At 35.1% G+C, this 19,473-nt stretch overlaps 1 protein-coding gene and 1 long non-coding RNA gene across 4 annotated transcripts in view; one reads left to right on the forward strand and one right to left on the reverse strand.

The window, feature by feature from the left end:
• The first annotated feature begins 2 nt into the window (after positions 1-2).
• On the forward strand, positions 3-14,021 carry LOC108591324 (uncharacterized). The gene is made up of 3 exons (XR_001911213.4): positions 3-171; positions 4,221-4,367; positions 10,732-14,021. It is a non-coding gene; the product is annotated as an uncharacterized LOC108591324 (long non-coding RNA).
• Positions 1,560-19,473, reverse strand: part of RGS17 (regulator of G protein signaling 17) — a 132,938-nt gene continuing 115,024 nt past the window's right edge. For 2 of the 3 annotated variants that reach the window (XM_035296994.3, XM_054254541.2), the window contains one exon: positions 1,560-9,433. In XM_035296994.3, the coding sequence (XP_035152885.1) occupies positions 9,245-9,433 (189 nt within the window). In that variant the 3' untranslated portion in view covers positions 1,560-9,244. Of the gene's footprint in view, positions 9,434-14,589; positions 14,880-19,473 lie in introns of all 3 variants that reach the window. The other variant, XR_004742163.3, reaches the window with a different exon arrangement.

Raw genomic sequence — 19,473 nt, forward strand, 5'->3', positions numbered from 1 at the left:
TTGCGGGAACTTCCGGCCAAGCGTGGGAACGCTGCGAGCTTCCTAGAGGCAAAATTTGAGGGGGCTGAGCGGAGAGTGATTAGGGCGGAGCGGGCCTGGGAGACTTTGGGCATCTCCTCTGAAAGCCGCTTCGCACGTGCCCGGGTGACGGGTGATGCGTTGGGCCGGAAGGTGAGAGCAGCAAATCGCCCCTCTGTGTTCTGATAGCGAGAATTTCTTTCCCACGCACTGAGTCGGGTTTCCAGAGCCGCAGGGGAGGGCAGTCGAGGGTCCCCTGCAGGGCGGAGGTCATACCCACTCAAGTCGTCAGACTCCAGTGCACGCCTGGCCCTGAGTCTCCAAGAGCGAGTTTTAGTATGGATATGCGTATGTCTATTCCTCCTCCTTTTTTCCTGCTTAGGTTTCTCTTGTCCACGGTGGCTCAGGTTCGTGTTAATAAGGACGTGACAAGTGTATTATGAGATAACGACTGAATGAATTTGCACAATATCTTCCCCGTCATTTACTTGCTTTCAGAGCACTTTGTTATTCGCCTGCTCATGCATTTTCACTTATTCCCAGTTATCTTCAGCTACTTTTTAAAGAAGTTGAGTGATTCCGTGTTACAACCACCTACAGCCCAACAAAGCCTTCAGATATCTGCCTCCAGCAGTCCAACCCTTATCCTTTTCCAAAAAAACTGCTGATAGCAGATAGGTGCCAGCAATACAGACATTTATTGGCACAGTGCTTTGCAGTTTTCAAAATACCTGGTCACAGCTCAACAGAGAAATAGATATAAGGGAATAAACACAACCAGGACAGTCCCGGGAATGCAAGGGCTAAACGCTGAAGCTGGGAACTGCCACTACCTGATTTGGGCAGCGTCTACTAAGTGGCATTTCACTGTTGAGAGAGATAATATAGTGGAAGAACTTAAATTCTAATTTATTCATAAAAAATAAAATGGTAGAAAATGGGAACTCTTATCAAGGTTAAAATATCCCTAGGTCATCTAATCGAGGTTAAGGACAAAATTCTTACAAAATACGTTTACCTTGTCTCTTTTCATCTCTCAGCACGACATACAAATGCAGAGTGAGTGGAAGAATGAAATACTCTTCAAACAACAGGAAGAAAAAATAGTTTTTTGCTACTTAAAAGCTCCAACTAATTACCTGAATTCATTTTGCTTTGTGTATTCAAGCTACACAACTTTATAAAATTGTTCTGCTGCTGAAACCAATTTTATTTTAATTCTGATCTGAGGATAGTACAGGGCTGATGAGGATGTTTTTATCTCTATTAGAACAGTTGTTTCCTGAGGCTGAACTCAACTTTGAATTTATTTAATCACTTGAACTCAACATGATAAATCTCTCAGTTGAATTCTCAGAACATAGTGATTTCAAGATATATTTTATTCATGAAAATTGCAAAATTTTAATAATTAAAACCTTATAGAACAATGTAAAGAATATAGCCAGAATTTATCTTCCCCAAGTGCATAAGCAATTTAAGTAACACACAGAAGTGTACCTTTTATTCATATAGTGTTATACCAATGAGGAAACAGTAACTTTCTAAGGATACATTGTTGACTTTATTAATTCAAAACATTTTAAGGAAATCAGTATAATGCATGTGCCTTTTACAATAACATCCATAGGTTTCCACAATATAGTAAAATGAAAACAGCTGTATTTTGGTTTACTTTGAAAACTCAAAGTAAGATACCTAGTTTGAGACTTCTGAATTTTTTTACATTATTGTCATGCTCAAATTCTATTACATGGTGAAAATTCTAGCATTTTCCAGAAATATATTATTGTACATAGATAAAAAGATAAAATTGATTCTAGGGAGGGAGAATAAAAAAACCAGAAAAACTCAAACTGGAGGAACCATAATCTGGATTATCTATTCAATTTATGAGTACCCACTGTTATTCTGGCATTGCAAAATACACCAGTGTGGTGCCTCTTAGGTTGTATTCATGCATTCAAAAATTCTTTATTGTCCACTAATAAATATTGGTGGAGTACAATATGTGGATATAGATTATTAAGTATAATGAACATGGTAGTAAAAAATGATACACATTCGATATGTAATTTTACAAAACCAAACACATTGAAATTCTTTTTAATATTTAACAAACATTTAAAAATCATATACAAGAAACATATTTATGACAAATCAGTTAAAGCCGGCCAGAAATATATCAGATCTTTTATATTATTTCAATATTCAGTGTTCATTGATTAGTAGAGGGTAATATAGAAATGCACTAAGCAAAATGGTTAGTTTAAATTTAAATTACCTCTTATCACAATTAGTAAGACTAACATCTTTAATATCCAAAGTATATAGAGGATTATTATAATTAATTATGCAGATAGTTCAAGGGAAAAATTCACTTTCACCTCTTTAGGTGAATATTCAGGCTAAGACTTTTGGTCTTTTATTTTTCCACTTCACTGTATTTTCTTTATAGCATTTATTGGTAGTCACCTAGTGGAACCTAGTATTAGTGTTGAGGAATCTTCTTAGAATTTGTTTAGCTCAGTGTACATGTCCAGAAAATTTACCTTCAACATAATCTCTTTAAAAATGTATTACTTTACAGTGGAGAAACAGAATGGATCCTATCTCAGCTAAGTGATCAAGGTTAACATCAATAGCTAAGAGTAACCTGAAGTTTGAGAAACTGTCACAGCTAAGAGAAGTTCTCATGATGCGGCATGTACTTTTTGATATCATATGATAAGCACAGCACTTTACCTTTGTATTCTTCCAAAAAACCAAAAACATGTGTCTGCTCACGAGAAAAACATCAGACAAATCCCCACAGAGAACATTCTACAAATACCAATTTATTTCTCAAAACTGTCATCAAAAACAAGGAAAATTTCAGAAACTGTCACAGCCAAGAAAAGCCTAAGGAAACATGACAACTAAATGTAATGTGGTATCATGAATAGGATCCTGGGATAGAAAATGGACATTAGGTTAAAAACTAAAGAAATCTGAATAAAGTATGAACTTCATGATCAATATTGGTTCATTAATTTTGACAGATGTCCCATAGGTATATATGGGACCTCTTTATTTGCAGTTTTTCTGTAAATCTAAAACTCTAAAATACAAGGTTTGATGGACACATTACTATTTTAAATTTTGTTTTTATTTTAAACATTTTATTTTTTCTTAGAGTCAGGGTCTCACTTTGTTGCATAGACAGGTCTGAACTCCTGAGCTCAAGTGATCCTCCTGCCCTAGCCTCCCAAAGTGCTAGGATTATAGGAATGAGCTACAGTGCCCAGCTCATTACCAGCTTTTATTAATTTTTATTTTCATTGTAAAACTGTTAAAGAAAATCATACTGCCTTAATAGTAAAAAGAGTGTTTTCTAATTGTCAGTCTTTTATAAATTAGTCTTAGCCCTATATATCATTTATATATTTAGCAAAAACTTGGTATTATTTCTGTCCTTGGGAATGCTGTTTTATTTCCATTGGAAACAAAATTTTCAAATTATTTATTTAAACTTTAACCTACTATCTATCTATCTATCATCTATCTATCTATCTCTATCAATGTCATTGAAAGAAACATTTCAGTAGATTTGAGGTGATGGTGAATTGAAAGTAGTGATTTGGGATCACATTACTGAGCAAAGCAATGACATTGCTGTAGCGTTCCAGCTTAAAATATGATTGCTTTGATGAGCAGCTAAAGCATATGTTTAAGGTATGTTTTGGGAAAAAATAGGGGAAAGCGCATTTAATAATGGCTTTTTTTTTTTTTTTTTTTTTGAGATGGAGTCTTGCTCTTGTCGCCCAGACTGGAGTGCAATGGTGCGATCTCACTGCAACCTCTGCCTCCCGGCTTCAAGTGATTCTCCTGCTTCAGCCCCCTGAGTAGCCGGGATTACAGACACAAAGCCCAGCTAATGTTTGTATTTTTTTTTTTTTTTTTTTTAGTAAAGACAGAGTTTCAGAGGTCTCAAACTCCTGACCTCAGGTGATCTGCCTGCCTCTGCCTCCGAAAGTGCTGGGATTACAGGCATGAGCCACTGTGCCCGGCCTAAAATGATATTTAATACAAGCATAAAATAACGATTATTGAGTGGAAGAACTTTGATAAAATAATCATGTATGTCACACTTTATTCTTTTTATGTTTGTTTTATTTAATGCTCATAGCCATCCTGAGAATTGTTTTATTTGTCATTTGCAGATAAGGAAATGAACTCAGAGAAGATAAATGATTTGCCAAAAGTCACTTGAGGCAGAAATGTAACTTGAAATTGAATTTGCAATTTTCAGTTCCTGATGTTTTTACATTATGCTCCCAAAGTGAATCTGTGGACATACATTTCCACTAGTAAGTATTGTATGTGGCATTCCTTTAATACAGCAATAAGAGCTAGATCTTTAGAAAGGAAATGCATCCAAGCTTAGGACAGAAATACAATCTGTTTATTATTCTAAAATCTTTATTTCTAACTGTTTAAAAGCTGTAAGGTAGTAATAGCAGTTAGGTATAAGTCAGCAGTTTTGAAATTCTGAAATGAGATTTAATATGAGAAATAATGAGGTAAGAATGAATTTCACATTGCACATATGACATATTTAAAAATACTATATTTGGTTATTGTCATCAATGTTTGATAGTGTTTTTTTTCCCTAGTCATCTTAGAACTTTGTCATAGGAATAAAATCAGTTCCCAAACTGGGGCCTTCTATCAGTTAGGGCAGCATTTTGCCTTCTGTAGTGTTTTTACTAGAGTCAATGTCTTGAACATCCCCTTGAATTCATCTGAAAAGATGTCACTTGGGGCTGAAGAGGACTATACCTCTAAGAGTAATAATTTTAAAAATACGTAGAAAGAAATCAAATCCAGGTATTTAGAACTAATACTTGTCATTGTGCGCTGATTTGTGTTACAAGGATATTTTAAGCATTGCAGAGAAAATCTGAAGCAAGTTTTGGGTTATCAGTTTTATTGATAAATATTTGCAGCCGTAGCAAGTGAAGAATTACTAAAACTTTTGCAGATTGGATATTGTTTTCACAGAGAGCAAACCATTTTATATTAGAAATTTGAAGATGGAAAACACAAAAATACATGCTTGAAAAATATACTTAGAAAATTATGGTCATAAACCGTCAATGTAAATAGGCAAAAATATTTTTTGGAAATATCTTTACCATCTTTCAAAATAATTTTTTAATGTATCAAGCCCAAAGTACTCAAATTACATGTTTGATAGACTTCTATATATAGGCATTTCCTGTCTCTTTAAGACTTAAAAAATTATTATTATTATTTTTGAGATGGAGTCTCGTTCTGTTGCCAAGGCTGGGGTGCAGTGGCATGATCTCATCTCACTGCAACCTCTGCCTCCTGGGTTCAAGCAATTCTCCTGCCTTAGCTGTGATTATAGGCATCCACCACCACACCCGGCTAATTTTTGTATTTTTAGTAGAGTTGGGGTTTCACCATGTTGGCCAGGTTGGTCTTAAACTCCTGAGCTCAAGTGATCCACCCTCTTCAGCCTCCCAAAGTGCTGGGATTATAGGCTTGAGTCACTGTGCCTGGCCAGGAAATATAGGTGGTTTTCAAATACGTTTTATTTTTTGACTTTTTGATTATATTTTGAATTTTTTCTCTTTACATTTGACAACAAAGCATCCAATAATTGGTAGTTTTTGGAAGAATATTTTGTCACAATTACAATATGATTTTTAAAAGTATAAGTTAAAAGCATAGAAAAATGCATAATCTCAAAAGTAACAATCAGGCATTATTTTAAATCAGCTTAATGGGATGAAGGTGTATTTTTCCTCCTAATAAACATTTTTTACTTATCCATATAGTCCTTTGGCAAAACTGAACTATCAGGTAAATAAACCATACATATTTCATCTGTAAGTCAGAACCTAGGCAGCATTAAAGGATACTAATACACACCCCATGCACTATGACCAAATATCAGAGCTGGTCATTCTATGTACATATTTTAAAATTTCAAAAAAAAAAGAGATCACATTATGGTCTTGACTTTTGCATTTCATCACTTCATTATCAAAGTTGTGTTTCATTCTTGTTGTTCATGTGTACACTCTAACACTGTCAGAGCATCTATACTACCTTTGGATAACATAACAGCCTGAGGAAAGACGTGCCATCCATCCATTACTGGTGTGATTTATGTATAAGCTCAATCTCTGAAGAAATCTGGATCTCCAATTTATTTATGTATACATAATCTATATCCTCTACTTTCTTTCTTTTATACATCTAAAGTTAGGCACTGTAGAAAGCGCATTAATCTCTTTCTGTGTGCATCAGCGAATTCTAACAGTATACAAAGACACCTTGGCAATCAAACACACAAAGTGTCCCTTTTAAAGTGCTGATTTTCCCCAGGGAGGAATTTACTCACTAGGAAAACTCAAATTCTAATAAAACAAATATTGTGCTCTTGGAATGGTAGCATAGACACCAGTTGAAGGCTTTTTTGTTTATTTATAATAGCTCTGTAACTTAAACAGAAGAAATTATATCATACTTAGAAAATTAGTAGAGTTGCAAATACACAGACGTACTCTGAAATGAGAAACCCTCCCTTCACCCAAAAATATGAGTTTAGCACAGAAATGCTCACATAGCATGGTTATCAACATCTGATGTGTAAATTGGGTTTAGAATCTTTCTGAACACAACTTCCGACTCAGGTTTCAAAAGGATATACCAACTTTAAAATCTGTGTTCTACAAATGCCCAGGTTAGAGATGAGGACTCTTTATAAGGGCCCTTATCTTTTACATTTGGTAAAATATTAAAGGTATTGTCAAACAGACAATTCATCTAATAGTCCAAAGTATCTTATAAAGATAACTTAACGACTAGCAGGTCACCATCATATATAGTAACAACAAGAATATAAAGTCTACATTTAAAAAGATTGATGCATGCACTGTGTCACAGTATATTACATATTTTCTAGTCATGTGCACCAATTTATTGTGCCTCAAACACAGAAACAAACATGATACTACACCATACATGTGTATATATCATAGTAGCATAATAAACTCAATTCTAAGCAAGAAAAAATTAAATAATTTAGGAACAATAGAACTTCACAATAGAAGTGATGATTATTTTAGGTTTTTCTGTACTCTTTAGGAAAAAATATGACTTTTGTAAACATCTTCATAGCTATCTTTTTTCAACATATTACTGAAAACTATTATTCAAATAGTATTTAAATGACATGAATAAAATATGTCTTAACACACTAACACTTTCAGAAAACACAAGCATTTGTTAAAAGAAATGATTATTATAAATATTGTCTATCTTGCATTTTTAACTACATTTTCATAAATAATGTATTTAAAAGTGCTGAATATGGTAGGATAGTCAGCAACGCCAGTGTAAACAGAATATTTTGTTTTCTACTCTGCAATTTTTTAAAAATCCCATTTTGTCAAACACTGCAACAGTTAAAATATTTGCATAGGGAATAGATAATAGCCCTTTTATTCATGTCTCCTGAATTCTGTATAAATTAGAAAATCATACTTGCTTAGAAAAACAATTTTTGAAATGTTTTAAGTTTATGGAAAAAGAAACTTACAATGCCAACCTTTCAAGTAAAACAAATTTTAAAAGAAACCCCCAAACTTGTTTTTTAAAAAATGTTTAATAAATTAAAAAATGAGAGGTAGTTAAAAAAATGACAAAGAAAACCTGTAACTGTAATATCATCCTTAATATAAGGCCAGTGTTCTCAGTGGATATAAATCTTTTTAAAACTTTCATTTTAGGTTACTCAGTATTATATTCATTCAGTTTAATATTAAAAAAATAGTCTTCAGGGGATATTAATATTCAAATGTAACACTTTGATATAAATATGACACTGATTATTTTAATTATCACTTTTGTGCATGACAGAATATTGTTTCCTTTAAGGTCAGAAGTTCATGACAATGTCAGGCAGGTGTTTTGTCTTAAAGATTTAGTTTACTTATAAAAAATAATATGGCAGCTGGAAAATCTGAGCACTGTACTGCCTTTTAATGATGGATGAAAATTAATAGTTTGGTCTAAACATCTTTAAAATGTCATCCTTAAGATATTATGTGAAAACAGTTAAGGTCTGAAGTAGAGAATCTTCTTCTTAACCCTTATAAAACTTTTTCTGGTAAAAAACTTAGCTTCATTGGATTTCACTTTCAAGGAAAATATGCCACAGGACAGATGGTATTCATCAAAATGTTTTACAGTGCTACATGTAGGCATTCCTTTATTAAATCCTTTCCTTTATATTCCAAAACTAAGTTATCAAGCTTATTATTTTTTTCTTGCTGAAGTACATAACTTTACACAACCATTTTAAAACTGGAGAGCCAGTCTTTAATAAATTAATTACAGTATTGGACATCTGATATATACATAAATTCATTTTCTTCTGTTACAATTAAAAGCAATATCACTCTGATTTGTCATTGAGATAGGATATCTTCAAATTGTTTTGTGCTTTTTTTCTTTTCTTCTTCCTTTTTTTTTTTTTGTTTTTGTTTTTAGCATAGCAAACTCTCCTGTAATGAAAATGCCACAGTTTTGGCAGTGAACAACCAGAGAAATCCCTATTAGGATTTTCCAACAAACAGAGATAAATAGCTCTTTTTCATGTACAGAAATATTGGCTTCAAAATTAGCATACTAAACACAGTATATAGAATGTTGAATACCATTGTTACATCGTAAAAATTGCTTTTTTTTGTCTTAGATTATGTTAAAAAATGCAAACCATGGCCGATTTTTTGGCAATTATTTCTTAAGATCATATTGCACAAAAGTCCTTAAATACAGATATAAGTTATGCTATTGGATTAAATATTACAACAACTACGTGGCAAATGAAGCAGTTTTACTTTGCACATGCAGTCTCTGGAGATACACTAGGAGACTGTTTGTAGGACTACAAATACACTTGCTTGCAAGTAGAATGAGTGTTGAATAAAACAAACAATTTGGCAATTCATTGTTTGGTGTGATATTTTCTCCAAACTTAGCCATGGATAACCTTGATAAAAATGGAGACAAAGACCATAATGGTTGTGTTTTCACAGTAGCCTGAGGAATGCTAAACTGTAGTTCTCCAGGAACTCAGTGTCTGATGTTATTTAACTACTATTATTTCCCATCTCAGCCCTCCAAAATGATTGTTTTAAAAGGAAAATTAAGATTCAGAAGAAGAGCCAGCAGTACTTTCAACAAATGACTTATAAATTTGAGAGTTCAAAAACCTTGGAAAAGAATCTCTGTGCATTAAAGTATATATCTGAAGTTGGGCATCTTCATACATGTGAGGATTAGGATCCAACAGATTTCTATTGATCACCTCTCTAACTCGAGAATCAAGACTGACCTAAAAAGAAACAAGAGCAAATACATTAAATAATATTTTTATCCAAAGACCTCTATTAAGTAACTGTAGGTTTGTGACATTTTACAGAAACTTTAAAGAGTAAATCCAACTACCAAAAGTCTTGAGTTCATCTTTTCAGACTACACAACCTTATGTACTTTTCTCCATCAAAATTTGCATTAAACAAACAACAAAAAATACAATTAATTCTTTTAAACCAGAAATTTAGCTTACTTGGATTTATGGTTATATGCATTCATTCAGGAGTTTTTAACAATTTCTAATCATGGTTGAAGTACCAAAATTTCCTAGCCAAAATATGAATTCACCTTCTCCTATTCTGTGGTTGGCAGAGATTGGCAATATTGATAAAAGGATAAAAATCTACTGGCAGAAAAGAGTTCCATGGCAAAAATTGACATGCATATAAAATGCCAATTCCCAATACTTTCATATCCCAACAAGTCCTACTGTGTCAAAAGTGGGAAACAAGAGTGTGGCAGGGCATGCAGTGAGCAGGTATGCTTCATGTCTTACTTCTACCTGGCAGGGACTAGCTAACATCCTTATATATCCAAACACCTCTACTAATGATGAAACAGATCAATTGCTTGGAGTGAAATCTTTGAGAGGAGAAATAGAAATAGGAATGCAGAATAACCATTAAAATCAGTACAGTGTTATTTGAAAAGTGTACAGAAATTAAGTTCTGCAGCAATTTAGGATGTTTCCCTTTCCTCACTAAATGCAAATCCTCTTGGAACTGGTTAAACATGTTGGAAAGGGAAATGGGTAAAAATACTGGCAGTAAGGGCATGGTTGTAGGAACAGAACTAAAGCCCTGCCCTGAAATACCATATTAGAACAAACCCCAGAGTGGCAAACAACCACTCTTGAGTCCAGCTTGTTTTCTTCAATCCTCACTATTCAGCAAGGAATAGGCCCTGTGATCCATAGTGTTATTTCATGATATATTCAGATACAAACCTTTCATATTTATACTTAAACATGTTGTCATAAGCATTCTGCAAATGCCTTTTAGTTCTGGCTTCTTTTCCCATCACTGTTTGAACTAAGTCTGGGAACTAATACAATCTCTTATTGAAGCTCCTCATACTCCATCCAGTGTCCCCAAATTCCTGAGCTCTAGACCACGTGGAATTGGGTTGATTGCTACACCCAGTGATGGCTACTAGATTTGTTAGATGGTAATCCAGACTACATTTCTGTGGCTTAGCCAGACCAACTGATACAGGGACACCTCATTATACTGCACTTCCCTTTATTGTTTTTCACAGATATTGCGTTTGTTACAAATTGAAGGCTTATGACGATCCTGTGTCAAGCAAGTTGACTGGTACCATTTTTCCAATAGCATGTGCTTACTTTGTGTCTTTGTGTCACATTTAGTATTCTCACAATATTTCAAAATTTTCATCATTATTATATATTTAAAGGTGATCTGTGATCAGTGATCTTTGATGTTACTCTTGTAATTGTTTTAGGAGGCCATGAACCATGCCTGTTTAAGACTTAATCAATTCTTAATGATGACTATGGCGTGTATACTGACTGTTCCACTGACCTGCCATCCCCACATCTTTCTCCCTCTCCTCAGACCTCCCTATTTCCCAAGAGACAACAGTATTGAAATTAGATCAATTAATAACCTGCCAGTGGCCTCTAAGTGTTTAAGTGAAAGGAAGATTCACACATCTCTCACATTAAATAAAAAGCCAGAAATGGTTAGTTAAACTTAGTGAGGAAGGCATGTCAAAAGCTGAGACTGGCAAAAACTAGGCCTCTTTTGAAAGTTAGCCAAGTTGTGAATGCAAATGAAATGTTCTCAAAATTAAAAGTGCTACTCGAATGAACACATGAATAAGAAAACATAACAGCCTGTTGCTGATGTAAACAGTAAAATGTAAAAAGTCTGAGTGGTCTGGACAGAAGATCAAACAAGTCCCAACATTCACTTAAACCAAAGCCTAATCCAGAGCAAAGTCCTAACTCTCTTCAATTCTGTGAAGACTGAGAGGTAAGGAAGCTGTGTAAGAAAAGTTTGAAGCTCGCAGAGGTTGGTTCATGAGGTTTAGGGAAAGAAGTCATCTCCATAACACAAAACCTCAAGGTGAAGCAGCAAATGGCTGATGTGAAGCTGAAGTAACTTATTCAGAAGATCTAGCTAAGATAATTGATGGAGGTGGCTACACTAAACAACAGGTTTTCAATATAGACAGACAGCCTTACATTGGAAGAAGATGCTATCTAGGACTTTGAAAGCTAGAGAGAGGTCAATGCCTGATTTCAAAGATTCAAGGACAGGCTCACTCTGTTGTGAAGGACTAATATAGCTGGTAACTTTAAATGGAAATGAATGCTTATTTACCATTCTGAAAATCCTGGAGCCCTTAAGAATTATGCTAAATCTACTCTGCCTGGGAACTATAAATGGAACTGAGGAAGGAGACCCAGGCATCTGGGATCAACTTCCCTTTTGACTGCCACACTGCATTTCAATAGAAGAAAAGGCTGACTGACTGGCGCCTCCTGTTTCACCTTCCTGTAGATGGCAGGCTGGGTCTTGGGGAAACTCCGGAAGACATTGTTTCTACTTAAAACAAGATCAAACCCGAAACCTTTTCACATGTGAGCCCTAAAACTATAAACCACCCTTTCATATGTGATTCCTGCAGCTGTAAACTGAAACCCTTTCTTTTTTTTTCTTTTTTTTTTTTTTTTGAGACAGAGTTTTGCTCTTGTTACCCAGGCTGGAGTGCAATGGCGTGATCTCGGCTCACCGCAACCTCCGCCTCCTGGGTTCAGACAATTCTTCTGCCTCAGCCTCCTGAGTAGCTGGGATTACAGGCACGTGCCACCATGCCCAGCTAATTTTTTTTTTTTTTTTTTTTTTGTATTTTTTAGTAGAGACGGGGTTTCACCATGTTGACCAGGATGGTCTCGATCTCTTGACCTCGTGATCCACCTGCCTCGGCCTCCCAAAGTGCTGGGATTACAGGCTTGAGCCACCGCGCCCGGCCTGAAACCTTTTCATACATGATTCCCGAGCTGTAAACTGAAACCCTTTTCAGATGTGATTCCTGAAGCTGTAAACCGAATCCCTTTTCATATGTGTTTTCTAAGGCTGTAAACCTAAGATTCTTCCATGTGTAATATCTAAAGTATAAGCCTATATAAAGGCAGAACCTTCCTTTGTTAGACGAGCTGAATTTGGACAAATTCCTCAGCTCCTGGCTGTAATAAAGACCTCTTCCTTCTCCATTCGGTGTTCCGTAGCTGTGTTTCTCGTGGCCGCTCCTGCTACAGAACAACAAAGCCTAGATGACAGCACATTTGTTTAAAGCATGGCTTACTGGATATTTTAAGACCACTGTCGAGCCCTACTGCTCAAAGAAAAAAAGATTCCTTTTCAAGTTTTACTGCTCATTGACAATGCTCCTGGTCATCCAAGAGCTTTGATGAAGAGGTACAAGGAAATTAGTATTGTTTTCATGCCTGCTAACACAACATCCATTTTGCAGCCCATGGATCAAGAAGTAATTTCAACTTACAATATTATTTAAGAAATACATTTCCTAAGACTATTGCTGCCATGGATAGTGATTCCTCTGATGGATCCAGGCAAAGCAAATGAAAAACCTTCTGGAAATAATTCACCATTGTTTTCATTAAGTACATTTGTGATTCATCGAAGGAGGTCAAAATATCAACATTAATAGGAATTTAGAAAAAGTTGATTCCACTCTCCTGGATGATTTTGAGGAGTTCAAGACTTCACTGGAGGAACTAACTGCAGATGTGGCGGAAATAGTAATAAAACTTGAATTAGAAGTGGAGCCTGAGGACTTCTTTAAAGAATCGGGGCTTGCTTCCTATGGATGAGCAAAGAAGATGATTTCTTGAGATGAAATCTATTCCTGGTGAAGATGCTGCAAACATTGTTGAAATGACAACAAAGGATTTAGATTACATAAACTTAGTTGATAAAGCAGCAGCAGGGTTTGAGAGGATTGACTCCTATTTTTGAAAGAAGTTCTATTTTGGGTAAAATGCTACCAAACAGCATTACATGCTTCAGAGAACTCTTTTATGAAAGGAAGTCAATCAGTGTGGCAAAATTCATTGTTGTCTTATGTGAATAAATTGCCACAGCCACCCCAACCTTCAGCAAGTACCACCCTGATGAGTCAGTAGCCATCAATGTCAAAGCGAAACCCTCGCTCTACCAGCAAAAAGATTATGACTCTCTAAAGGCTCAGATGATTGTTAGCAGTTTCTACCAATAGGTATTTTAAAATTAAGGTATTCACATTTTTAAGACATGCTGCTGTTGCTATGCTATTGCTAAGTATTGTTTATACTATGACTACAGTATAGTATAAGCATATCTTTTATATGCATCGGGAATCCTAAGGATTTGTGCAGTTTGCTTTATTGTGATCATTGCTTTATTGCAGTTATCTGAACCTGCAGTATTGCTGAATCAAGCCTGAAAACATGACTTGGCTGAACTACACATTTGTCTTTGTTGGGAATTCTATAAAAATAAAAATGTTCTGGAAATGAATTGTTCAGTTTTCATTTTTTATTATTACCACATGAGGTCACTATCAAGTACAAAGTAATTTTTAAAAGTACAGAATATTTTTCCCCAAGGTTTTTATATTTTATCTAAAAATATATTTTTGTGTTTATATGCCAGAGGGAAATGTTGACACTGGAATTTAAACTGGTCTATCTTATTCTGAAACATCACATTATGGTAAGGTAAATCCTTAACAAACACACTCCTCTGTTTTTAGAAATGGTGCTTCCTTTCAAACTTGAGAGAACTTTTGGTTTCAATGGAGCAGGAAACCTTACATTAGTGATTAAGAAAAGAGGGTCATTTACTTCTTAAATAATAGTATCATTAAATATAGTGTAAAAGTTTCTTCTCAGTGGATAGAATCATATTAATTATCTTACGACAGATAAAATAACAAACTATTAAATGTCTTATGTCCTCATTGTTTAATTTTTAATTTTTTGCAAGCTAAAAACAGTAGTGAAATTGTAAAGTCATACAGTTCAAGATTTAGTAATCTATAACAAAGATGCATTTGTTATTTCTATTTAAAGAATAAAATATTTACCTTAATATCAGGTTGTTTGTCTGAAAAAGCTGTCGATCAGTCAAAAGAAGTGTAGCGAGGTCAAATAATAAGGATAAACCCCATTGGAATAACAATCTATTGTTTCATCTTGTGGCATCTTTGTGCTTCAGAATGTGGATCATCTATAATACAAGGTATTGGTGGTGGATCCCAATTGGGCCTGGGCGACAGTCACCCTAGGATTCAGGTGTGTCTGGATGGCTTGTAAAGCCATCGTATCTGGGCTCCATTGCATGAGGGACTGAGGAATTTCCTGTATAGAACTCATCCTGAGGGAAAAGAAAGTTGAGTAGGACAAGACAAGAGCTATCCTTGGGCAATGCAAGTCTCCTCTAACTCAGGCTACATAGACTCATACCTAGGTGGTGTAAAGGAAGAGCACATTACAGCAATAACAGAATTTATAGCACTATAGCACAGTAGCACCACTATTGTGAGACAGGACACAAGACAGCACGATAGGTTTGGAAGCATTTAACTGGCAGTTTTAGCAGTGCTGAAAAGTCCGGGATGTTGAGACATAGCAACTGAAGTTATAAAAAGACACATGTAACTTTGCAATAGGTCTAGGTGAACTTGGAAGCATTCATTCCCACAGGGAGTAGGAGACAGGGAAGAAGAAAAGCAAGGGACTTGCAAGCAAAAAGTAATGAGAGCGAAGTGTTCAACAAGAGTATGGAGGAAAAGCGAGGAGAATGAAGATAGAGAAATTCTGTTAGCATGGCTTGGGAAAATCTGGGCTAAATTGAGTCATATACCCTAGTTAATCTTACTCGATTTCCTATTCATTGAAGAGGATGTGAAGATAGTTTAGCATTGCTGAAAGGGAGTAGACCAACTTTGACCCTGCCTTTTTATTTTAGTCATCGAGGTGGGAGGGAAAATTTGATCCTACGGACATTTTTGGCATAATGATACAAAAACGATGAATTTTCACTGAAAGTCTTTTTCTCTGTAGAGAATCCTCCTTTATGTTGTTTAATTCCCTGAACAGTGTTTTTCATGTATCACATCCAAGTGTTTTCTCCATTTCCCCCATCTTATTTTTACTGTTAGTGAAGTTTCTTTATTTAGAATTTCTTTCCAAGTAAAATTCGGAGTAATTTTTTCCATTTATAAGTCCATATCAAATTTTACCGATTATAACATCTGCCACTGGAAATCTTCTTTTCTGCTTTTAATTTGAACTAAATTTGGAATTCATATGTTAAATTTTATAAATCTAAAGAATGTGTGATTCTCCTACCAATTTTAATAAATTTTTACTTTGTATACATTTAGTCACATATTATTTTGTGCTTTTATTTCTACTGAAAATAATTAACACATTGCAAATAGACCAATTGTTTGAATTTATCTCTTAGGACAAGGAGTATTGGCAGGGTAAACTGTAATGTCATATTCTTGGTGGTGTCCAGATGATAGGAAAGTAGATTCTGCTGGTCTAGGGCACGGTTCAGGCCTATGGTTAAGGTTTCTATTTCTCATCATGTGTGAAGTTCTATGGTTGGGTTCATAGAGATCTATGGTAACATCATGAAGAAAATATTAGGCAATGGAAGAACTAATTATCATGTTGTAGTTGGAAAAGCACCATATTTGGAATCAAGATCTTGGGCTTGCATTCTGTCTCTACCAGATATATTTCTAATGTCCTCAAACATTCATTTTACCTCTTTAAGAGTCAGTTTCTGGGAGGCCAAGGTAGGCAGATCACAAGGTCAGGAGATCGAGACCATTTTGACCAACATGGTGAAACCCTGTCTCTTACTAAAAATGCAAAAGTTAACTGGGTGTGGTGGCACATGCCTGTAATCCCAGCTACTTAGGAGGCTGAGGCAGGAAAATTGCTTGAACCAGGGAGTTGGAGGTAGCAGTGAGCCGAGATCGCGCCACTGCACTCCAGCATGGGCAACAAGAGCAAGACTGTCTCAAAAAAAGAAAACAAAATTAGTTTCTTTGCTATAAAGTAGTGGCAACTGTTGTGGCTGAAAGATTGTTGTGAGAGTAACATTGTAATAATATATGCAAGACCACTGTGCCAGTAATGAGGCCAATGTAAAATAATTAATAATAATTGATCATAATTATGACATCACCTTGATCAAACCCAATGTGTTTGGCTTTTGCACCAACTTGAATTTTACCTTCTGGGAGTGACCTTACCTGACTACCTGTATTCCATCTAATTCAATTTCCACCCTAACACAATTTTCAGTTACTTGTTTCTACAAGATTTGTCTGCCTTCCTAAAATGTAAACTCCATTAAGGGATTAATCAGTGTCTCTTGTTTCTCATCATATCCCCAACATCTAGCCCAGTCCTTGGCTCATAGGAAATAGTCAATTATTTTTTCAATGATAATATGCGTGCGTAAAGAAATACATTTAGGAAAATACAGCGAAGTGAGTTCTGTTTAGAAAAACTGTCTTAAATCATTGAATGTGCAAAATTCACATACTTTCACTTGAAGGTACCTCTACATGCACACACAGAATCTGCATGTCTATCACATAAGCATTATTTTTTAGACAATTCTGGTGTTTAAATAGTTCTATTGCTTTTTTCTCTCAGATAGTAACTGGGAATTTAGAAAAATCAGAAAAAGCAAACTCCTACCACTATTAAAATTACCATTCTCCAGAGCTTGAACATCATAGATTTGGTGGGTTTTTAAGCTTTCTCCATGCCTTCGTTCATAACACTAGGACATGGAGGTTCCAGAGCACTGAAGTGAGTTTCTAAGTGGCCCACAGATGTAAGTGACAGATCCAGTTTATAATCCTGGTAGTAACAATGTCATCACTAGGCAGATTTCTACATCACTGGACCATAGTTTTCTTCAATTCAGATAAATGTCTTATATTTGTTGAAGGATTTATAATTATTTCTTTCTTCAGTAGCTCAGTGCAGTTTATAGTTGATAACCTTTAAATATATTTTTTATTCAGGTTCTTTATTTTGCTAGGTTTGTCTTTTGATATAGTTTGGATGTTTGTTCCCACCCTAATTGCATGTTGAAATGTAATCACCAGTGTTGGAGATGGGGTCTGTTGGGAGATGACTGGTTCATAGAGGCGGATTTCTCATGAATGGTTTAGCACCATCTTCTCGGTGTTGTCCGTGTGATAGTGAGTGAATTCTTGTGAGATCTGGTTATTTAAAGGTGAGTGGCAACTTCCTGCCCCTTGCTCCTGCTTTGGATATGTGATGTGCTTGCTCCCGCTTCATCTTCTGCCATGATTATAAGCTTCCTTAGTCCTCCCTAGAAGCTGAGCTGATGGAGCACCATGCTTCCTGTGAAGCCTGCAGAACCGTGAGCCAATTAAACCTCTTTTCTTTATAAATCACCCAGTTTCAGGTATTTCTTTATAGCAAGGCAAGATTGGCCTAACACATCTTTTCAATAATAAATGTAAGCTGCCACCAAAATCTGCTACATGTAGCAAGTCTATTCTTAGGCTTCAAGGCCTCTTTATTGTCTTCATTTGTTTTCCCCTTGAAGAGATCATTTCTTAAAAGTTTACTTTTTAAACAAAGGATATTTCTTGTTTAAATTTTTAGATTTTCTTTTTAAATTTGGCCTTTTCCTTCATAAAATGTACACTATACCAAGAACAGAAGTTATATCAACTCCTAATTGCAAATATCCTAATTGCAAATATTTTGTAACATAATGCTCAAGTTATTACAAATGCATAAAACATGCTCTTAAAATAATGAAATGTAATTTTTTGCACATTGACTTCAATAGTTTCATTAAGGAAACAAGTTATCTTTACATAACTTTTTAAAATGTAGTTTTTTTCCCTACATTTAACAAAAAGGAACACAACATTCAATCAAATTAAAGTAAAATAAAAGTCTAGTGAAGAAAAATGCCATTCTGTTCAATAATAAAATCATGACAACTTTTAGTCATTACTATTTTAAAATGATTCAAATGTTCATGTTCTTTAAAAATATTCTGAATAAGTAGAAACTTATATAGAATTTCAGAGGTAGAAAGCCCAGATTGTTCAGCCCCAAAATGAGAAATATGAACATATATATTAACTACTCTGAGTACTATGTTTAAATAGATTCTGAGTTTCAGTGTGGGGACAGCAGTAAGGAGGACCATGATGGATAAGCTATGCCATTAGGTAGAGAGGATGAAGAAGTAGCACAAATACTCTGAATAAGTAGAAACATGTATAGAATTTCAGAGGGAGAAAGGCCAGAATGGCCTGACACATCTTTTCAGTAGCTTCTTAGCCTTACAGTTGCCATTATGCATTTGGTTTGTTAGTTTCTGTGCTTATTTTTATTGTTATTTTTGTAAACAAATGAACTCAATGTTAAGACTCAGAGAAGTGAAGTGATTTATTCCAGGCCACACAACTGGGTTGTGGCAAAGGCAGGATTAAAATCCCATGCACCTGAATACTAGTCCAGTGCTCTACCTCCTCTATAATCAGGGCTCTCTCGATCTGACATGTGCTCTCTCCAGTGTTAGAAAACAAAATTTGAAGAGTGATAACGCGATGTCATAAGTTAGTGATGTATTGTGGCTGATTAGAAATGGATGACTTTTTGTATAGGAAGTTCAGTGAGGTATAACAGATTGAAGGGGCTCCGGAATAGCTGGAAAGTGCATGCCACACTCTAAGTGTATCAGTGAGTTCAGTCAATGAACATGACACCTTGGTTTAAAACAAAGCTTTTTAACAATTATGTTTTGTAACTGAAAATATCTACTTTTGGTTATTTGTTTTTTCCGTTAAACAATATTCCAATTTAATTACTATGTTGATGCACAGAAATAAGCTGGCTAAACAATGGCACTTCAGTGGTCTATTAATTTAGATTCTCTATCAAGA

The sequence above is a fragment of the Callithrix jacchus genome, chromosome 4 (genome assembly GCF_049354715.1).
Source record: "Callithrix jacchus isolate 240 chromosome 4, calJac240_pri, whole genome shotgun sequence".
In the NCBI taxonomy this organism is placed as follows: Eukaryota; Metazoa; Chordata; class Mammalia; order Primates; family Cebidae; genus Callithrix; species Callithrix jacchus.